The 20,118-nt window shown below is 40.7% G+C and overlaps 1 protein-coding gene across 1 annotated transcript; it reads right to left on the reverse strand.

The window, feature by feature from the left end:
- Nucleotides 1-81: 81 nt before the first annotated feature.
- On the reverse strand, nucleotides 82-14,427 carry DCAF4 (DDB1 and CUL4 associated factor 4). Its single transcript, XM_054066899.1, has 14 exons — nucleotides 14,141-14,427; nucleotides 13,156-13,275; nucleotides 11,625-11,718; nucleotides 9,747-9,904; nucleotides 8,388-8,470; nucleotides 7,226-7,328; nucleotides 6,429-6,572; nucleotides 5,729-5,778; nucleotides 4,468-4,547; nucleotides 2,799-2,894; nucleotides 2,590-2,687; nucleotides 1,729-1,905; nucleotides 1,389-1,503; nucleotides 82-481 (listed from the first exon to the last, which is right to left on the reverse strand). Exons 2-14 carry the CDS (start codon nucleotides 13,267-13,269, stop codon nucleotides 288-290), a joined length of 1,506 nt encoding a protein of 501 aa, XP_053922874.1. The 5' UTR covers nucleotides 13,270-13,275; nucleotides 14,141-14,427; the 3' UTR covers nucleotides 82-287.
- Nucleotides 14,428-20,118: the final 5,691 nt, after the last annotated feature.

Raw genomic sequence — 20,118 nt, forward strand, 5'->3', positions numbered from 1 at the left:
TTTGACAGCATAAGCCAGCTCCAGCTTACCTGCTTTTCAAAGCTGATTGCTAGGTTTCAAAGAGACTGAATATTTAAGAAGTTAAATCAACATTCAGCTTTTATTTACAAGATGTCTGAGATGTATACAGCAAGATTTCCTGAACCTGCTGGGGAAGGCCCAGAACTTCACAGGTAAAGCAGATGCAACAGCAGTACATGATGGCTCTACAGCATGGTGACTAGTGCAAAAATTTTGAAGTCACCTATAGGCTGGCAGTTTTGTAGACCATGTCTGAGAATATTGTGTCAATTATAGGAGAAGTGGTAGAGATCCTGTTTGACAGCCATGAGTAAGCCAGGAACTCCTCGGCTACCCCCAAGTCTTGAAGAAAACACCACACTGGGAATGGCGTCTTTGGATGATGGGTGGGGAGAAGGGATAGTTCTAAGCAGGTGGGCATCATGGAGACTCCAAATTCTGGTGTAGCAATCTTGACCAACTACAAAGGAAAGGACAACAGAATTAAACATCACATAAGAAGTATTTCACACAGCTCTGCAAGACTATCATCACAGAAGCAGAAGGTCTGTGGGGAAAAACCCTGGGTATTTCTACAGAGACTAGAGGCAAAATGCTTATCAATACTTGACAGAACAGAAATTCTATGCTGAGTAACTGAAAAAACTGGGAAATATCTGCATTTCCTACTAGGCAGTAAAAGGTATGATAAATCAGTATTTAAGAGTGCTTTCCTCATTATCAAACTCCTAAGCTAAAAAAAGGGGAGAAAAGCTCGCTGTCAAATTAAACAGAATTATGCTCATTAAAGGTCACTATGTTTACAGTGACATTCTGAAACATGGCTATACTTTGCTTCATTTATCGATACCTTTCCTCCCCGATCTCAAATAAAATAATCTCAGATAGTAGCCAAGTATATTCAAAATGAACCTGAGTGGTATAGACAGTTCGGAGGAGTTCTGCTTACACAAAGGCTTTGCTCCATCACACTACCCACTTAAGCACCACAAACGTACACACAGTCTTTGGTCTCTATATATAAAGTTATCACCAAGTCTCCCATTTAGATGTTGTTTCCCTGAATTTCAAAATCAAGTGTTTTCCACTCTACTCTTGAGACACACTGTGGAAAGGATAACGGGACTTTTGCAGCACACAGGAGAGAAAGCCATTAAGCACCCCACAGGAGTGGTTACAGTACATGTGAATCCATAACATTATTTCTTAATCTTCATATTACAGTATGTCTAAGGCCAAATTTCTTCTGAATTTTAAAGAATTAACAGCTTTACAGCTTCTAACAGCTGTAGCTAAGAAATGCTTCTCAGGCATAAGAAAATCACTGCCATGCACTCTACAAGTTGAAGGGAAAAAATTCAACCCACCTGCTGTAAGAAGTCCTTCCTCCTCGTTTACATGCAAAGGAAGAATAGCATATTCATTGTGATGACCTTTGTACTGTTTTACACACTTCGCTGTTCTCAGGTCCCACAGTTTTATCTGCAAAGTGAAGTAATTGTTTGAAAGAGGATATATTAACAATGCAGAGAAGACTTCCTGGTTGATAAGTAAGTGTATCTGGAAGAGGACTCATAGATGGGACTGCCACCCAGTCCCATTACCACCCTGCAAAGAACAGGCATCCACCCTTGGGACTGGGATAAGCACCTTTCAATGCCCATATACTAAAAGGAACAGAATACCCTAAATGCAACAAACCCATACCTTTCCAGCCATATCTGCTGCCATAAGATAATGTTCAGCCTCAAGAAGGCGAATAGATGTAACTGCTGAGTCATGGAAAAGGCGCATTGCTTTCCAGCTCTGGCCCTTTCGGTTACGTTGACGCACATCAATGCTGAAAATCTCACCTGAGCGGCAGCCATTGTACAGCACTGGGGTCTGGAAGAAGCCAAGAGAGAGAAGCGTACTATGTAACGTCTGAAAGGATCTCACAAGTTATACAGACAGAAGCTATTTCAGGCTTTTGAGCAGGTGTCACATTATTTTATCTACACACATGAAAAATCAGAATTATTACAGCCAACTCAATCAATAGCTGAGGTTCCATTCAAACCTCAACTATTTTACTTTAGCCATAAAAATTCAGCTAGGTAAGTAGGAACTTAGTCTAACAACAGCAAAACAGGAACAGGAATTCTCATATTCTGATTTCACGCTCTCACTTTATCTTTGTGAGCAAACCCATCAGTATTTTACAGAGGTTTTCCTCCTTCTTGGAGGAGACAATACACTGAGTATCAAAATGAGGTCATTTGCCAAAACCTAAGAATTTTACAATGCATGATTACCATGCCCTTTGTACTTCCTTCATTTCCTTTTAACCTCTGTACAATTAACAAAAATTACTCCTGTTCCCACAGAGTTTGAAAATAGTTCATCTTTTTTGTTGCTATTCAAGCACACAAGCATCAGACCACATCAGCTCTGTTGTGGAACACCTATACAACACTAACTGTAATGACAACCTTATGTACAGCACTATGAGTCCCATCACAAACAGAACACAAAGCCCACCAACAGGGCAGTACTCTGAATAAATGAGGGGTGTATGGTTCTCCTGACCTGTGTGGCAAACTGTTGTGCCAATACATCGCTACTGGTTCCAAAAGTCTGTCGATGCCCTGTCACTGCATTGGTCACAAGGACTCGTCGTGTCAGGCCTAAGGAAGACAGTTTATGTTCGTTCAGCCGTAATTTATGCAGCAGTGTGGAGATTCATGCAAGAAGTCCTTCCCACTGAGACAGAAAGGGTTGCTAGCCATGCAGATCACCTGTGCTGAAGCAGTTGTCTGCTTGGGGATTCAGGCACCAAGCACAGGACCAGGCAGTGGATATCTTGAAGCTGCACAGGATTCCAGGTCTATCTCCTAGGAGAGAGGAGCAACACATGAAGAGTCCATAAAATGTTAGGATGGGATGATAACTAAGAAGGCTTCTCTAGATTTCCATACTTCCAACATTTCAATCCGAAGCAGAGAAAATGTTACCAAACTAGTGTCCCTGTGCTACTCAAGAGACAGCAAACAAAAGTGAGACTTCCTGATTCTAAGCAGAAGGCTTTTAGCCTATATAGATAGATGATGGTGAATCTTATTCAGCAGTCAGAGGGCTAAGCATGGCAGGAAAAAGAAAAATAACAGTTGTCTTACAGCACTAAGCAAGCCTTTTTTTTGAATACAACTGAGCTAGAAACACAAAACATTTAGTTTGTAAACTATAGTTTAGCCAAAGCCTAACATGTAAGTTCTTGGCCTGCCTATTAAAAAAAAAAGTCTAAGTAACAGTACCCTAGATTTGACCCTTACTCACATAGTTCCTGCACAAAGTCTAATAGTGAATGTAAATTTGAAGTCCTCAGTTTTCACTTCCTTCATGGCACATCCACCACAACCATACATATGTCAGGCAGCACAGGTGACATGTCTAAAACCTGGTTTCAGACAGGTTTTCTGCTCCCACTTTCTATTTAGCACAGTTCCCTCAAACCAACAATTTAGGAGAGTGAAGTAAGCCAATAACTTGGAAATACCTAAAACGGTCAATAGGAAATACTAGACAGGAGGACTTTGGTGGAACTCGGGGCACCCGATTATGGTGAAGGGTTTAAAATGTTCTACAGAGCAACTTGCTTCAGCGACTCCTCAAGTTCATGATAACTCTATGCATCTTTTTTTTTTTTTCTTTTTTTAATGGAAGCAAAAATAGCATGACATCAAAAATTTAAAATAGGTCCATAACTGTTATCTATCACAGGTTTCCTCTGTATGAACTTAACTCAATGTCTGAACGGAAACCATCTTAGAGGACTGCACTGTGTGACTTGAAGAAGCATGGTTCTGACATCCATCAAGAAAATCCAATTAGTAAAGTCCTGCCCCAAGAACACTGAACAAACAAATATACAAAGATACAGTTACTAGCATCAGACTTAAGACATAGGATTTTCCAAATCAATCATGCTTACACATAACTGAGCATGAGCTTGTACAAGGAGCTACAGACTGAGACAATTACCAGCCTTCCATCTTTTCATTAATCCACTGAGCATGCCTGAGTAACTACTATAAGAAGGGATTCTGCAATGATTCTAGATAGTCTATAAGGAAATTTAAGTACTTCTGAGTACTGGTTACAGGCCAAGCTACTAATGAAAAATCTCAAGTATTTACTTCACAAGTGAGGTGTTCCCTGCTGAAGTAAAGTACTACATCAGCAGCTAAAAATAAACCAGTGCTTTGAATACTGCTTGCTAATTATTACAGTAAAGTTCTTTAATGTCTTCACTTCTTAAACTGTTTCAGACTTCCTAAGTTTTACAAGGATACAACAGTCTCACCAGCTACTGAAGAAAAGTGTGAAAATAATCTTTCTTTTGTTCTCTTTTCATACCATAATTGCTGTCAAAAAATGGAGAAAAACACACCAACAAGAATACTCTACCTGGGTTAGCGCTGCTGAACAATGATGCTGGAAGCAGACTGGCACAGCCTGGTGTTTCTGCAATTCCCATGAGACACAGCTTGCTGAAGTGAGTTAAGGAAAACAAAGATTGATCTAGAATGGAACAGGCAGCCTAACATTCATAGCTGGGAAAAGCAAGATGCTCTGACACAGCCACAGCTTTCTTTTGAGACCTTTAATGTGCCTTACAGTTTACAATTAAGTCTTGACTCTCATTTTTTCATGGGAAAGAACTAGAAAGAACTCGGATTCTTGCTTGTGTATTTCCACTACCAGAAAAACAAGAGAAGAATACTTCTTCTTATAGGCATTTTTCTAGTGACAAGAAAAACGCATGGCATACATGGATCACTCTTCTCATCTTTATATGCTGATGATACTGCATTAATATGGATCTGTTCTTCACGGAGAGATGTTGGAGAAAGTGGTGCACAAATTGGGGAAGGACAGAAGACTCACTTTAGACAATTATTTTCAGTGGGACAAATCTGTGACATGACTAGAGAAAAAGCACCAATTAACCAAACCAAACAATCTCCCAACTCCTAATCATGAGCAAGCCTGATGAATTCCTGCCACCTTCTGGATCAGTCCTGAATTGCTTGGCTTTTCCCATGAGCCATTACATACCTATCTAAATAATTTCCTCTCTTTTGACACTAATAGCACATCTGTTGCCTGCCATCTCCCACGTTAAGATCTCCTTTTCTTCCTCTCTTGTCTTTGCACTGTCCATTACTGCTTCCCTTACTATACCATCAACTTTCGTCTTCTGAGACACATCTGCAGAACATGCTCTGAAAGTTGCAGGGCACGATGCCAATGCATTGCTCCTAGTCTCCTCTCACCCCAACCAATATGGGGATGCTTTACAACAGAAACCAACCAACTCACTTTCAAAGAGATCCACTTTCAAAGAAAAAGTTAGTTGACTTGACCCTTGTTCTTTTGGCCCAGCCAATTTCTAAAGATCAGGTCATTTTGAATATTGCAATCTATACTACTAATGAAGTGCAATGTCTCCAGGGCAGGAAACATGATCTTTTACCTCCTATTACACTGGAACAATTCTACACATATCTGTAACAGAACCATACTCTTTCAATTTTTGTAACTTCTCTGTTTTCCAGAAAACCTAAATTCTAGGGCAATGACATGAGAGGTCTTCCCTTAAATCAGCTGTGCTGTGCAGCATGTACAGGTTTGTGAAAGCTGAACTGAAATTCTTCTAAAAGGATATAAAACATGAGAATCTGGATGAGTCAGTGATGCCCAGCACACGGAATTCACCTTCAGATGCAAGAAAACATGCTATTTTTGTGATGTCTTATTCAATTACTGAAAGGGTATTTCCATACAAAGATGACAGTTCCTTAGCCCACTAAATAGCCCAGTAATAAAACATGAACATTTTGGTCTCATACTCCTCTTAAATGTAGCAGACAGAGCAGCATTGAGAAATATGCCTAAACACTGACTGAGGCACCAACTGCTTCCTATTATTTAATGGATCATCCTTAAAAGAATCTGAGCATGAAGAGATTACAAAAGCCTGTTTTAAAATATTCTTAATTTTCAAGGATAAACACATTTTCCCAAAATTATTTTAAGAAAGAAGCATGCAAATTTTAGTATTTTCTGGCCCTCAACATCAGTTTTGTCAGATACAGTCAAGTGCAACTCTGAAGTAAGCATGATCCTTGGAAGCTGGTACTTCTACATTCCATTTGTAGCATAACATTCCTGAAAATCTGCACTGGTACTGAGGACTTTCATATAAGTTTACTGTGATTCTGCATTTATCCAAACTTCACATCACTAGATTCTTCCATTCTCTCCTTCTAACCCCTCCCCAACCCTCATGCATTTCCACCTGTGCCTCCCAAGAACAGTGTTCTCAGAAAGCAACAACTGAAGGAAGCAGGAACAGAACACAGTACTTTGCGGTTTGTGAAGTAGAGGTTGTCATACATCTCCACTGTGAGAGACTCCTTCCCCAAACCACTGAGGTTGATGATACCATATTTACATCCTCCATGCTCTACATCATTCACAGTGAATATCCGTTCACAAGCAACATCTGCCTGCAAAACAAAAGCTTACTGGTCACACTTACTGGAAAAAACAGCTTGAGGAAGCTGCATTACGTCTGAAAAGAAAGAACACCTTAATTCTGATCCCTTTAGCACCATCTGTTTTCCATTCATCTCTAAAAAATATTTGCCAATGCCTTTTTATTTGCATGCACAGAAAAAAACATGAGTTAAGAACAGCATTTAGTCCTTTAGCAAAAAGGATACTTCCTTCAGAGACATCTCCTGCACTATCAAAACCAGTAGAAAAAGCTTTCTACTGCAAAATGATTACTTCTGTTCTCTCTGGACACAGGCTTTGCCACTTCCAAATTCTCTTCCATTTTCTTTTTTCTCTTAATCCTCTCCACTCCCCACCCCTGGCCCCACACTAATTATCTACTCAATTCCTGTTTATTTCCAAGAGAGCACAGTGATCACTTTCATATCAAACCTTTTTGACATTTTCCTTTCTAGGAAAGGAACAGCCCCTTCCTATCTGTTTGGTAAAATAACAAAGCATAGATTTTGAGAACTGACAGAACAGGAATAATAGATCTTTGAAAGCAAAATTTGACCTATGAGATTTGATTACAAGATCCTGAATTTCCACTGACAATATGGGCTCTCTCTATCCTAAAGACTTAACAGTTCCCATAACATACCACAATTATTTTAAAATTGTTGGTTCCAGCAACTGAGGAATCTGGACTGTGGATTTCTATCTTCCTCCTCTGCATGCAGTTCACTTTCAGTTCATGGACCAGGCTGTAAAAGCAGGTAGGGTGGGCAGGGAAAAGAGAGAGGAATTCAAGTAAGCCTAGGTTTAATGCCAATGAAAAGATTTCTGGACAGGATATTCTGAACCACTTCTCAATCACAGAAGATAAAATGCCTGAAAAACTAGAATGGTGCAATTTCACTTATATAATCCACGAATGAGTGCATCTTCCACATTGATGGGAGGGGCTGGAGCATAGGAGGACAGGCTGAGAGAATTGGACTTGTTCAGCCTGGAGAAGTCTCAGAGGAGACCTTATAGTGACCCTCCAGTACCTGAAGGGGGCTACAAGAAAGCTGGGGAGAGACTGTTCACAAAGGCTTGCAGTGATAGGATGAGGGGCAATGGAGAGGGGCAGATTTAGACTTGACATAAGGAAGAATTTCCTCACCATGAGTGGTGAGGCACTGGCACAGTTTGCCCAGGGAAGCTGTGGATGCCCCATCCCTAGAGGTGTTCAAGGCCAGGCTGGATGGGGCCTTGAGCAGCCTGGTCTAGTGGGAGGTGTCCCTGCCCATGGCAGGGGGCTGGAACTAGATGATCTTTAAGGTCCCTTCCAACCCAAACTATTCTATGATGCTATAATTCTATGATTCATGGAATTTCATCATGTTATTTTGAATCCCAGCACATCTTCAGTAGCAGAAATAACACAGGAAGTCATTAACTTGCCTTCTACATTGTTACTGAACCTAAGCACAGTAATTCTAATGGGAGGCAGGGGAACAGTCATGTCAGTTGAAGAGTATTCATGGAAAGAAAAGCTGCACTGTATTTATAAAGCACAATATGGCAAAACAGCATATATAGGAGAAAAAAAAAGTGAAGCTTCAAACTGCAGTTATCTGAAATTGGGAAACCTCTTTTTCATTTGAATTCTTATCATTTGAGTAATCTGATTATAAAAGAACTTTTTTTTTTTTTTTAGAAGTAATATGACGTTCTTCATCCTAAGTGGAACAGTAAGAATGCAAGAAACCTGACAAGAACAGTTACACTAGAAGCAGAACTTGATATTGCACAGAAGACAAACTGAATCATTATACCTGCAATAGCTTCTGGAGCTCAGCAAACCCAGCTGCCTTTTCTGTAACAGCATAGATGAGTTCAGTCCAGCCCTTGTTGTTTTCTGGAAGGGAATAACATGAAAGTGTATTAGGCGATTTGCTTGTTTACAATTCAAGCATGGCTGTGGGTCTCCGGTGTTTGGGATATTTAGGCAACTTTTTTCTCCAAAGCACACTCCAGCACCATCTCCCTGGTCTAATACAATGAGTGGACACGAAAGAGGTGTGAAGTCATCTTTTGGTTTACTATAACATCTTAAATTCTTATTATACAGCAAAACATTCTATCACAAGACTGCTATTAACTCTACTACACTAAACTACTTTTTTAAAATTTCATGCAAACTCTTTCTGGCAAGGCCAAATGATAGAATGCTTTGCAGAGTTACGGAGTAAGAAGTCTTCTTGATAATGATCTAACAAAGCAAGTATTCAAAAGTCAAAATGTTCTTATCTGGGACCCTAATTTCAATCTCTCGTTCCATAGCCAATGTCTCTATTAAAAAAATAGATTTTGAGAAGGGATGTATATTCACAGTTCCCATTAACAGCAGCATGGCCAGCAGCTGTTTGGTATCTAGGAAACATAAACTGCTCATGGAAACAGCTAAAACAACTCAAAAAAAAAAAAAGCCAAAGCCAAACCAATAGCAATACTTTCACAATAAAGACCAGACAGCTGAATAGCTGGTTGAAGTGAGAAGTTCATTACCTAAGGAGAAAAAGTACTGCTCACTTCTTCCATATGACAGCACAATTAAGCTGAATTGTGATTTCTAAATTTGTAAGACATAGCTTTCACGTAATTAAAAAGATATCCTTGTTAGGTATTTTACCAACATTACTAATATGCAACATCAGCATTATCTCTGCTGTAAGACTTTATTATGAAAAGCATAAAAAAAATCCTCATTAAAAAAGCTGTTTCCACAAAAATATCATTAGTATTGCTTCGTCAGGGTCCAGGAATATGATCAACACATTTATTTTATATGTGGAAAACTTAAAATCAAGACCCTACTTTGCCAATTCAAGGCAGGGATTTGAAACCTGGCATGCAATGTCCCAACTCAAGTGTAACTGTTGGACAATCTGCAATTCTGAGCACAGTTCCTGTGTCTCTACAAGTTTTTTTTTGTTTGTAATGACTTGCTTTCATTCCTCTGAGGAACAGCCAAACAGAAAGCTTCAGACTATAAATTGTCAGCAAAAAGAAACTTTTATTTCTTCAGGCAGCTTAGGGAACAGTACCATAGTCAGAACTGAAAGGCTTTAACTTACAATCAGTCCTAGGCCAGGGCACAATAAAGCCTAGTTGCAGTCTTTTTCAGAATGTACCTTCTTTTGTTTTTCTTCCTCTTCTAAGAGTTTTAGTCTTTTGCATTCCATCGCCTTGTACTGAATGCTCTCCTTGGTGAGCGGGTTGTAGTTATTATGTCCAGGCAGTAGGCGAAAGTAGCGGTTCTTTTCTGCGTCATAGTAAAATCCCGGCAGTTCTTTATAACAAAAAAAAAAAAAACCAAACAAAACCCAACAGTGTCAGAATCCAGGCAAAATCAGATGGAAAACTAAGTTTGTTTATTGCTCTTTGACATCCCACATCTTCATGGGAAGGTCCCAGCAGGTTCCAGGAACATAAGCACGATACAGACTAGGAATAGATGACAGTCACTTAAAGGGAAAAAAAGATTAGTTTTCAAATGCAGTGCTTTACACAGATACAGAAGGGATGTTACCACTGACCAAGATGAAATTCAGACAGATCAGAGAAGCAAAGAAATTTTGTTGCAGAATGAAAATTACCTTTCTTCATAAACTAATTGTGAGGGGATACTCTTGGTTAAAAGATCTGGTAGGGCAGTCCCAAACAAAAAAAAGAAAAAAAAAAGAAATTGATAATGAGGTATCACCCAAACCAAAATAAAATTACTCACTTCCCAGAACAAGCCACTTTTTCTTCCAACATACACAAGGGATTTAGGTACAATCAAGAGTACATTTGGACAATACACAGAGGCTCCTTCTAAAGATGAACTGGGATGAGAGAAACATTCAAGTTTAGTGCTTCAGTGCCTGGGTAAATTCAGAGGCAGACGGGTAAAATACTTTGGCAGATTCACAATGGAACATTGTCTCAAAACAGAGGATTTATTCAGAAGAGATGCATGTTAACATCTTCAAGAGTTTTTATTTAAACCTCCATCTACTATCAGAAATTGCATTTGAAGTAACTGCTTTTTGCTGCTGTTTACAATTCAGCTCCTTGGCAGCATCATTTAGATTTCAGTGTAGCAACAAGTGACCAAGTTTTCTTCAGATCAATAAAAATATAAAATTAGTGAATGAATCAGTAAGGTTCATAAAACCACACTGCACTTAGCATACAGAATCTAATTATCCAGCAATATTTTGCAAGATACATCTCCTAACATGCTCATAACCTCTTAAGCACAAAAGGGTAATGGACAAAAAAAGGTCTCTTTAAACTCTGGCTTTGTCTGTTATAGAGCCAGCGGTGTTTCAGGACTCTTCTGTTGTGGAGAAATACATGTTCCCACAGGATTAGCTTTTGCTAGGATTGTTAAATGAGTCAGGAAACCAGAATGCAAACAGGACATCTTCCTGAATAGCACTCCTAGTGCATCAAGTCTGGTTGCACCAGATAATGAACAAACATCTAGCCAAAGTCTACTTCTTACAGACTACAAAATACACTGAGGGCATAAAGAGAGATGATTTCTGCTTCGCCCTGCCAAAGTGGTATATCATTGTGTCTTTTAAAAGACTGAATAACTGGGTGCAAGTTATATTTTTTTAATTTGCTTTCTTATTTTCTTGGCTTATTTAATGTTTCTGTTGAAAGATGTATTTTATAACATCTCCAGCACATTTGAGAAAAGAAACAAAGTTAATTTTCTTCCCAGAGCAACATTTCTGGAGGGAGAAAAAGAATTCTATTTTTTTCAGTTTCTATCAGCTTGGCTAAGCACACAAGTTCTCAAACATGAAAAGCACTCATGAGCCTGAAAGTGCATTTGGCCCCGCTCTCTAGATCCTCACTACATCTTTTTATATCACCCAATGTTACTTTTCCCTACAGATTTCACTGCTTCTATCTTTCCTTTAACACCATAATATTACAGCAGCTACTACTGCTTTTTTCGTAACAGTCAGCATATAGACACTGATTTTTATCCCATAAACACATTCTCTTACCTGGTACTGCAGAGTTCTCTGTTAAACTGGATGAAGAAGGATCTCCACTGCTGCTGGGGCCTGTATCTGCTGGGGTCTGTGCTTCCTCCTGTTCCTGCCTAAAAAAATATAGTAGCGTTGCCTTCAAGAGAGGTTCAGTATTGTATGCACCTTTCCCACAATCCAGAAAGCAGCTTGTTATTGACATTAATGGAGCACATTTTTCAGGGCTGAGAAATGCACACTGTATCTCCATACACTAAACTACAAACATGAAACAATAGAACTATTTGGCTTAAAAACCTCTCAAGAACATTAGATACCACCATCTTAAAAGCCTTAATTACTTGTTAAAACATTAGAGGTGACTGCTGATTCTGGAAGTGCCTTTAACTCTTTTCAGTGAAAGATTAATTCTGGGTATTTTACTGTATTCTCTAATTAAAAGAAAAGCTTGCTCCTCAAAGCATGTAAATTTTCACAACAAAGTGAGAGACAGTGTGAGTAAAACACTGATATCAGGTCAAAAATATTTTGTCATTCCTTTCATGACGAGAATTTCATTGATGAAGTTCAGAAACATGCAAAATAAACAAAAGTTTTCATAAACTCCAAGAAAGAAAAGTCTCCACTTTTGTAATAAACACTGCAGTTGACAGGGTAACTGCAGTTTTCTTTTTTAAGCAATTTAAATGGGTACATTTGGTATAGATGAGCAGAATTCCACTACGATGTTTTCCAAATCACCTGTACAATTCTTGCTTTTTAAGATAGCTCCTACTACATGTCACCTTAAAAGCATTAGGCCAAGGTGTTTTGCAAGTGTCTTAATTTATTGGAACAAAGAAATGGTAGTTCTAATACCGGCTCTACTGCTGTTGGCTTGTACAACTTCAAAAATAGTTAGAAGACATGACCCATCTACAAGGGAAAAAATATACCACACCAAACCCAAGCACTTAAATTTAAAGCTTTTTAATAAAACATTTAATTTTCTACTCACTGAATGAAGACCCATTTCCATTTCTAACTTTTCTTACACATGTACAACTAACCATACAACTCATATATATGCCTGTGCATCTCTCCCCAAAAATATATTTTAAAAAAATGCTTAAAGCATGCTAGATGTGCTATTATTACCACATTACTTAATGTGCTTTCAAAATTTCAGGAAGATCCTTTAATGACAGTTTTTACACATAGTAGACACTGAGGTATAATATAAGTGGGCAGGTAGACTGCCCACTTTTCTTCCCTGAACTATCTCTGCATACTGAAAGCATATTAAGAGTTTATGGACAATCAGACACACCTGAAAGGACTACCTCATGGAATCATATCTCATTTAAAAATCAATATATAGTTGTAAACATGTGCTAAATCTCCAGAAATCGAGGCAATTTCACACCCACTGGGGAAGACAAATTATCCTAGAAGCACTGTCCACTAGATTTTAAAATAGCAACAGTTCTAGAAAGTCACCATTATGCAAATTTAACCAGGCATCACATCTATCAGCTTAACTCATGCTGAGCACAACTGCCTGTACTTGCCTTTCAGTACAGTTATTGTGACTGGGTCTTCCATACCGATGGGGACGGTAGCTGTGCTTCCGACTGCTCCATCCATGCTTCTCTTTGCCTCTCCAGTAATTTCTCTTCATTTCTACCTATAAAAAAAAAGTCACACATACCTTAATGCTACTTGCCTGAACAGTCCAACACAGAATCATAGAATACTTTGGGTTCATAAACTGGCAACTTAGCCACTTCAAGACAGCTAAAAGATGGTGGAAAGCCCTTGCAAAGGCTCTTTTCAACAGCAGAGATAGTGGTCAGCTCTAATGAAAGCCAATCCTTTCTGTCCATCAATGTCCAGAAGAACTTACATAAACACAGAATCACAGAATCATAGAATAGTTTGGGTTGGAAGGGACCTTAAAGATCATCTAGTTTCACCTCCCCTGCCATGGGCAGAGACATCCCACTAGATAAGGCTGCTCAAGGCCCCATCCAGCCTGGCCTTGAACACCTCCAGGGATGGGGCAGCCACAGCTTCCCTGGGCAACCTGTGCCAGTACCGCACCACCCTCATTGTGAAGAATTTCCTCCTAATGTCTAATCTAAATCTGCCCTCTCCAATTCATACCCATTGCCCCTAGTGCTACCACTACAGGCCTTTGTAAACAGTCCCTCTCCAGCTTTCCTGTAGCCCCTTTCAGGTACCAGAAGGTCGCTATAAGATCTCCTGGAAGCTGCCTCTTCTCCAGACTGGACAAGCCCAAGTCTCTCAGCCTGTCCTTGTAGGGAAGGTGCTCCAGCCCTCTGATCATCTTTCAGACCCTCCTCTGGACCCATTCCAACAGCTCCATATCCTTCTTATGCTGAAGATTCTAGAACAGGACACAGTACTCCAGATGAGGTCTCATAAGAGAGGAATAGGGGCACAGAATCCCCTCCCTCGCCCTGCTGGCCACACTTCCTTTGATGCAGCCCAGGACACAGTTGGCCTTCCGGGCTGCGAGTGCACATTACCTGCTCCCGTCGAGCTTCTCATCAACCAGCACCCCCAAGTCCTTCTCTGCAGGGCTGCTCTCAATCACATCATCCCCCATCCTTAAACGTACAAGACAGTCTCATAAAGCAGCCTCCTTCCAACTAGAACCAAAACCTTTCGCCGCGGCCTAGAGACTAAAACCACGGAGGTGCCGAAGAAAACTAAACCAAACATTTTCGAGCCCAAACGACACCGGATCGCGAAGCAAAGAAAGGCCGAGCGGCATCACAACCCCTCCCGCGGCTTCGAAAGCGACCAGCCCCGCTCCTACCGCTTTCCCTGAGGGCCGGGAGCCACTCCAGGGCTCGCCATGAAGCTCAAGGCGCCGCCGCGTCCCGTCCCGCCCAGCCCGCGCCAGGGAGGCTCCGCCCTGCCATGGGCGGTGAGCGCTGAGCGCCTCGTGGGCGGCCGGCACCGAGCGGGGCGGGGGTAGTGCTTACATAGGAGGGAGCGGGTGGAGCCCAGAGGGACTCGGGCAGGCTGGAGGGGTGGCGCTGTGAGAACCGCGTGAGATTCGACAAGGCCAAGTGCGAGGCCCTACACCTGGGTCGGGGCGATCCACAGTTTCAATACAGGGTAGGGGATATGTTTGAGAGCAGCCCTGCAGAGAAGGACTTTGGGGTGCTGGTTGATGTGAAGCTCGACATGAGCCAGAAATGTGTGCTCGCAGCCCAGAAGGCCAACTGTGTCCTGGGCTGCATCAAAAGAAGCGTGGCCAGTAGGGTGAGGAAAGTTATTCTGCCCCTCTATTCCTCTCGTGTGAGACCTCATCTGGAGTACTGTGTCCAGTTCTGGGATCCTTAGCATGAGAAGGATACGGAGCTGTTGGAATGGGTCCAGAGGAGGGCTACAAAGATGATCAGAGGGCTGCAGCACCTTCCCTACGAGGGCAGGTTGAGAGAATAGGGCGTGTTCAGCCTGGAGAAGAGAAGGCTCCAAGGAGACCTTATAGTGACCTTCCAGTACCTGAAGGGGCTACAGGAAAGCCGGGGAGGGACAGTTGACAAAGGCTTGTAGTGATAGGATGAGGGACAATGGCTATGAATTGAAGAGGGGCAAATTTAGATTAGACATTAGGAGGAATTTCTTCATGATGAGAGCTGTGAGGCACTGGCACAGGTTGCCCAGGGAAGTTATGGATGCCTCATCCCTGGAGGTGTTCAATGCCAGGTTGGGTGGGGCCTTGGGCAGCCTGATCTAGTGGGATGTGTCTCTGCCCATGGCAGGGGTGTTGGTACAAGATGACCTTTAAGGTCCCTTCTAACTCAAACCATTCTATGATCTGTGTGACAGGAGAGGCTTCGCTGTTCCGTGGTTTGGGATGGAAAGCAGTGGGTTTGCAGAGTGTGATGGGGGAAGGAGGCAGAGGTGTCTGTTTTGGAGCAATGGGGTCACTGAAAGGTACCACTGCTTCCTCTTCTAGGTCCCTCGTTCACTAAAGGCCATCCTTTGGCTGGGGGGAGCTGGAAGCTGGTGAGGCCTCAGCATCTCTCAAAAGTTCAGGAAAAAATCATGGACTCATTAAAGTTGGAAAAGACATCTAGAATCATTTAGTCCAACCATCAGCCCAATACCACCATGCCATGTCCCAAAATGCCACATCTACACATTCTTTTAGCACCTCCAGGGAAGAAGACTTGCCATCACTTCCCTTGGCAGCTTGTTCCAATGCTTCACCATTCTTTTGGTAGAGAAATCTTTTCTAATATCCAGTCTAAATCTGCTTTGTTGCAACTTAAGGCCATTTTTTCTCATCCTATCATTTGTTATTTGGGAGAAGAGAGTGGTGGCTCTAAAGTGACCTTCCTAGCTGAGGCCCCTTGAGGCTAAAAGAATATTTAAGCCTTCTGCTGCTGGGCAGCAAGCAATTAGGTGTTATTGAGGCATTAGTCCTGGGATGGCTTTGGGAACCACACAGCAAACAGACAAGAACTCAGGGCTGCTGGAATCAGTAGCAGGAAATGCTGGGAACTTCTCAGATGGTGAGCAAAAGCTGCAGGAGCAACAAAAGGATGATGTGGTAACTGCCATCTCTTTGCAGTCATTGTAAGACACCCCTTCATAGTCTTTTACTAAAGGTGACCTTAAGCTGGTTTTGTATAGTGGCCTTCCTCCTCTCCTCCCTGCTTGTACAGCCTCTAGGAGTAACAAATTAACACCATTATGGTACAAATGTTTATTTATCTAATTGATGATTAAGGTTACAGAAAAACATGAGCAACAAAATTGTGGAAAACCAAGGTTTTATCCTTTTTCTTTTGAAAAAGTTAGAGGGTTTAATGTCACTTTCATTTTTTAAGTAAGAAAATGCCATTATTGGGAAAAGAGACAATGGATTGTTACTTGTTCCTCTGAATGTATAGACCTTGCACAAGTTTGCTACGGGTACTTGGCAGTAGAGTAATTTTGGGGGTTATTCTTTTCTTGTGGCTCTCACTCACTTGGTCTGTGTTTTACCTTCAAAATACATGGTTAAAAAAGGGCATGAAAGTATGCCCTTAAGGATATGAACAGCTAGAGAATTCGCCTGCAGCTTGTGTAGTTTGTGAGCTCTGTTTCCTTGTCTTTACAAGGCAGACCACCAGCATGGTTAAATTCTAAGGCATTTTTCATTGATTGGTCTTGTTTCTATAGTGATTTAGTGATACTTATCTTTTGGTTCTGCAAGATAATTTTGAAGTGCCTGTAGAAAGTTGCATTGGCAGCACTTGCTGTGAGCTGTTGTTAGTACTGTCACTGGTGTAGGTCAGATTCAAAATGACGGTTTATATAGTATTGGTACTTGATGATCTGTAGGTAAATTTTATGCTGATACACCTATGGACAGGATTCTAGGCAATGCTTTTTTCCTGTTTGCTGGCTCATAAGTAGCAATTCAGAGTGTCTAATGTCTTACAAGTGGTGTTCTACTCTGCTTCTTTTGTTGGCTTTGCTTAATCTTTTTAATTTCTGATGCCAGTGAGCAATGTTTCAGGTTCTGTGACCAATATGCTGCTTGTAAGCTGTGTGTTTGACTCTACTGAATTAGAATTACGATTGGGGAAGAAGCACGTCAAATGATTTCTCAGGTGTATACTTACTATGGGAATTCATAGACAAAAATAGATGGGAAGATATTTCAGAGATCATTGGTTTTCTGTGTGTATATGCATGTATTTAAATAAAATATACAGATATATAAATAAAACCACCACCCCTACATTGTTCCGTAGCAGTTGTTTGTCTACTCTCTTCTTAAAGCCTTTTGGTTGGGTTTATTCTGATTATTTTATTATGTCTCTTACTGAAAGATTTTCTGATGTGTTACCTCAATGCTTATTGCTGCAATTTAAAACCATTACTGCTATTCCTTCTGCCTTCTATGGATATAGAAAACAATTTATTGCCTTGCTCTTTGTGACCATATTCCATATTTGAAAAATGGTAATGTCCCACTGCAGACTTTTTCTCTAGATTTAAGAATAACTAAAGAATGCCAATTCACTTGGATGTTAAAGATGACAACTTCTAGCTTTGCTCATTCTTGCTTAATTTTTTTGACCCTTTCTGTGGGAGAATCCCCAGCCAACCATATAGCGAAAGTGATCTATGTACTTAATCATTTAACCTTGAGTGACAGCAGTGATGTACCAGTCATTTTAAAGCATTACAGGTCTTTGTTGACAGAGGAAAGCACACCTTTTGGAGACTCAGAGGTAAAAGTTATGGTTAAATCTTTGTTAACTGGAAAATGGGAAGGTCCATTTAAATTACTCACCTATGGTCGAGGGTATGCTTGTGTTTTGACAGACCGTGGCCCAAAGTATATCCCTGCTCCTTGGGTGTGGCCTCATCATGATAGGGAGCGTGATGAAGCAAATCGAGCAACTTCACCCAGACCAATTAACACCACGGCGTAATAAGGATATATGGATATTGCAAAATAAAGCAGCGATTAAATTTTGCTTTTGGCTTATGGGGTTGACAGGATGGTTGTTTTTAGTGAAAGTTGAGTTATTGTTCTTGTTGGCATTTGTAGCTGTGTTAATATTTTGCAATGCGGGTAAAAGAATGATAGCTAGGACAATTAATATGACCATGTTTGTATAAAAACAAAAAGAGGGAGATGTGGGGATTAGTGGTGGCCTTCAGAGTTTTACACGACCTTGAACTGGGAGGACAGAACAAGTTGAGGCAAAGAAGCAGATTTGGAGACAGGGTGTCTGCAACCAAAGCAATTGCTTTAAGAGCCTATGTAACTTTGTATGCTTACTGTTTGCATTATGAGCTGCAGCAGTTCTGTAGGATTAATGTCAAAGCTTTTGGGTGTTTTTTTTTTAATGTGAAAGTTGCTGTTTGATGTGTTATCTGAATTCTCAGAATATTCTGCTACCCCACAGACCGCCTCTGGTGGTGCTGAAAAACACTTCTGAGTTCTCCTACATACATCAGGTCATGGAGGAAGGAACGAACTGCTGTAGCACTTCAGGATTTAAGGTGATGAATTACCACAGTTTGTATGACGATCACTATAACTTGCTGCGCTTATTCTGTATATGTGTGTGTGTTTTAATTTGTTTGTTTGTTTGTCTTACACCTGGAGCTCTGAAACCAGCCCCGGCCGTCTGGGAGGTGCTGCTGGGGTTGGAGATGCGGGAGCAGATCCCAGCCGGCCCAGGAGAGGGCAGCAGCGCCCTTGCACAGACGTGCTGTCTCCTGACTCTGCGCGGAGTTTCTGTTTGGGTCTTTTTTGCACCAAGTATCGAATTCCTATAAAAATCAATTTAGAAAGCAGAAGTACACCAACGAATCCCTTTGCGACACTACTTAAAGTGAGTTGATTTGTATTTATAGCTCTAAGGTCCAATGTTACATGTTTTAACCAGACTTCCCTTCAAGTAAGAAAATAAAGCTGCTTTCTCCTGATGCATCTCAGCTTTGTCTCCCCTGCAGGTTGGAGGTCATGAGAAAACCCTGAAAAGATGGCAAATGAAACTGAAATTTCACAGTTTATATCATTGCATTAGCTAAGAGTTTTTTAAAAGCCTATATTTCTGGCTGTTAATATGGCAAGGAGCACTTGTATGCTAATAAATGACACCTGGAAATTTTTTGTTAGATTCTATATGTATCAGCTCTTAGAGGCACTTAGAATCATGGAATCATTAGGTTGGAAATGACCTTTGAGATCATCAGGCCCAACTGTACCTGTCCACAAGTAAATCATATCCTTAAGCACTTCATCTGCTACCTGTCTTTTAAATACCTCCATGGATGGTGACTCAACCACCTCCCTGGGAAGCCTGTGTGATATCAGTGCTTGATAACCCTTCCAGTGAAGAAATTTTTCCTAATGTCCTATCTGAACCTTCCCTGGTGCAAATTGAGGCCATTCCCTCTTGTCCTATCACCTATCACTTGGGAGAAGAGACCAGCACCCACCTCTCTACAACCTCCTTTCAGGTAGTTTGAGACAGTGATAAGGTCTCCCCTCGGCCTCCTCTTCTCAAGGCTAACCAACCCCTGTTCCCGCAGATGATCCTTGTAAGACTTGTTCTCCAGCCTCTTCACCGGCTTTGTTGCTCTTCTCTGGACTTGCTCCAGGACCTCAATGTCTTTCTTGTAATGAGGGGCTCAAAACTGAAGATAGTATTTTGTATAGTATTAGTATTTTAAATTGTATTAGCATTTTATATAAATGCATATATATTTTTTTATTCAAGTTATCAGTTGATACAAATTCAAACTGTGATCTGAGACCATGTCTGCAGACTCCTCCTTTCAAGTATCCTTAGGAATGCAAAATAGTCTGGTTAAACCTTGCCTTCTGTTCAGTGCTGTTCTTAATGTAAGTGTACAATTTACTGAATATTTTGCTGATTATTGAATTATTCTTATGTCTTTTTTTTTTTTTTTTCTGTGGGGTCAAAAGGAATAAAAATTCTCAAAAAATTTTATGTAAAACTTAACAGAATTA

Source organism: Cuculus canorus, chromosome 5 (assembly GCF_017976375.1).
Source record: "Cuculus canorus isolate bCucCan1 chromosome 5, bCucCan1.pri, whole genome shotgun sequence".
Lineage (NCBI taxonomy): Eukaryota > Metazoa > Chordata > Aves > Cuculiformes > Cuculidae > Cuculus > Cuculus canorus.

Bases quoted from the DNA above. Each gene is read 5' to 3' on its own strand.
- DCAF4 (XM_054066899.1), bottom strand. From the start codon at position 13,269: ATGAAGAGAAATTACTGGAGAGGCAAAGAGAAGCATGGATGGAGCAGT. The intron at 11,719-13,155 runs GTACAGGCAGTT...TTTTTTAGGCAG, and splicing joins ATAACTGTACTGAAAGGCAA to GAACAGGAGGAAGCACAGAC. The intron at 2,895-4,467 runs GTAGAGTATTCT...CCTCTCTCCTAG, and splicing joins GTTCAGCAGCGCTAACCCAG to GAGATAGACCTGGAATCCTG.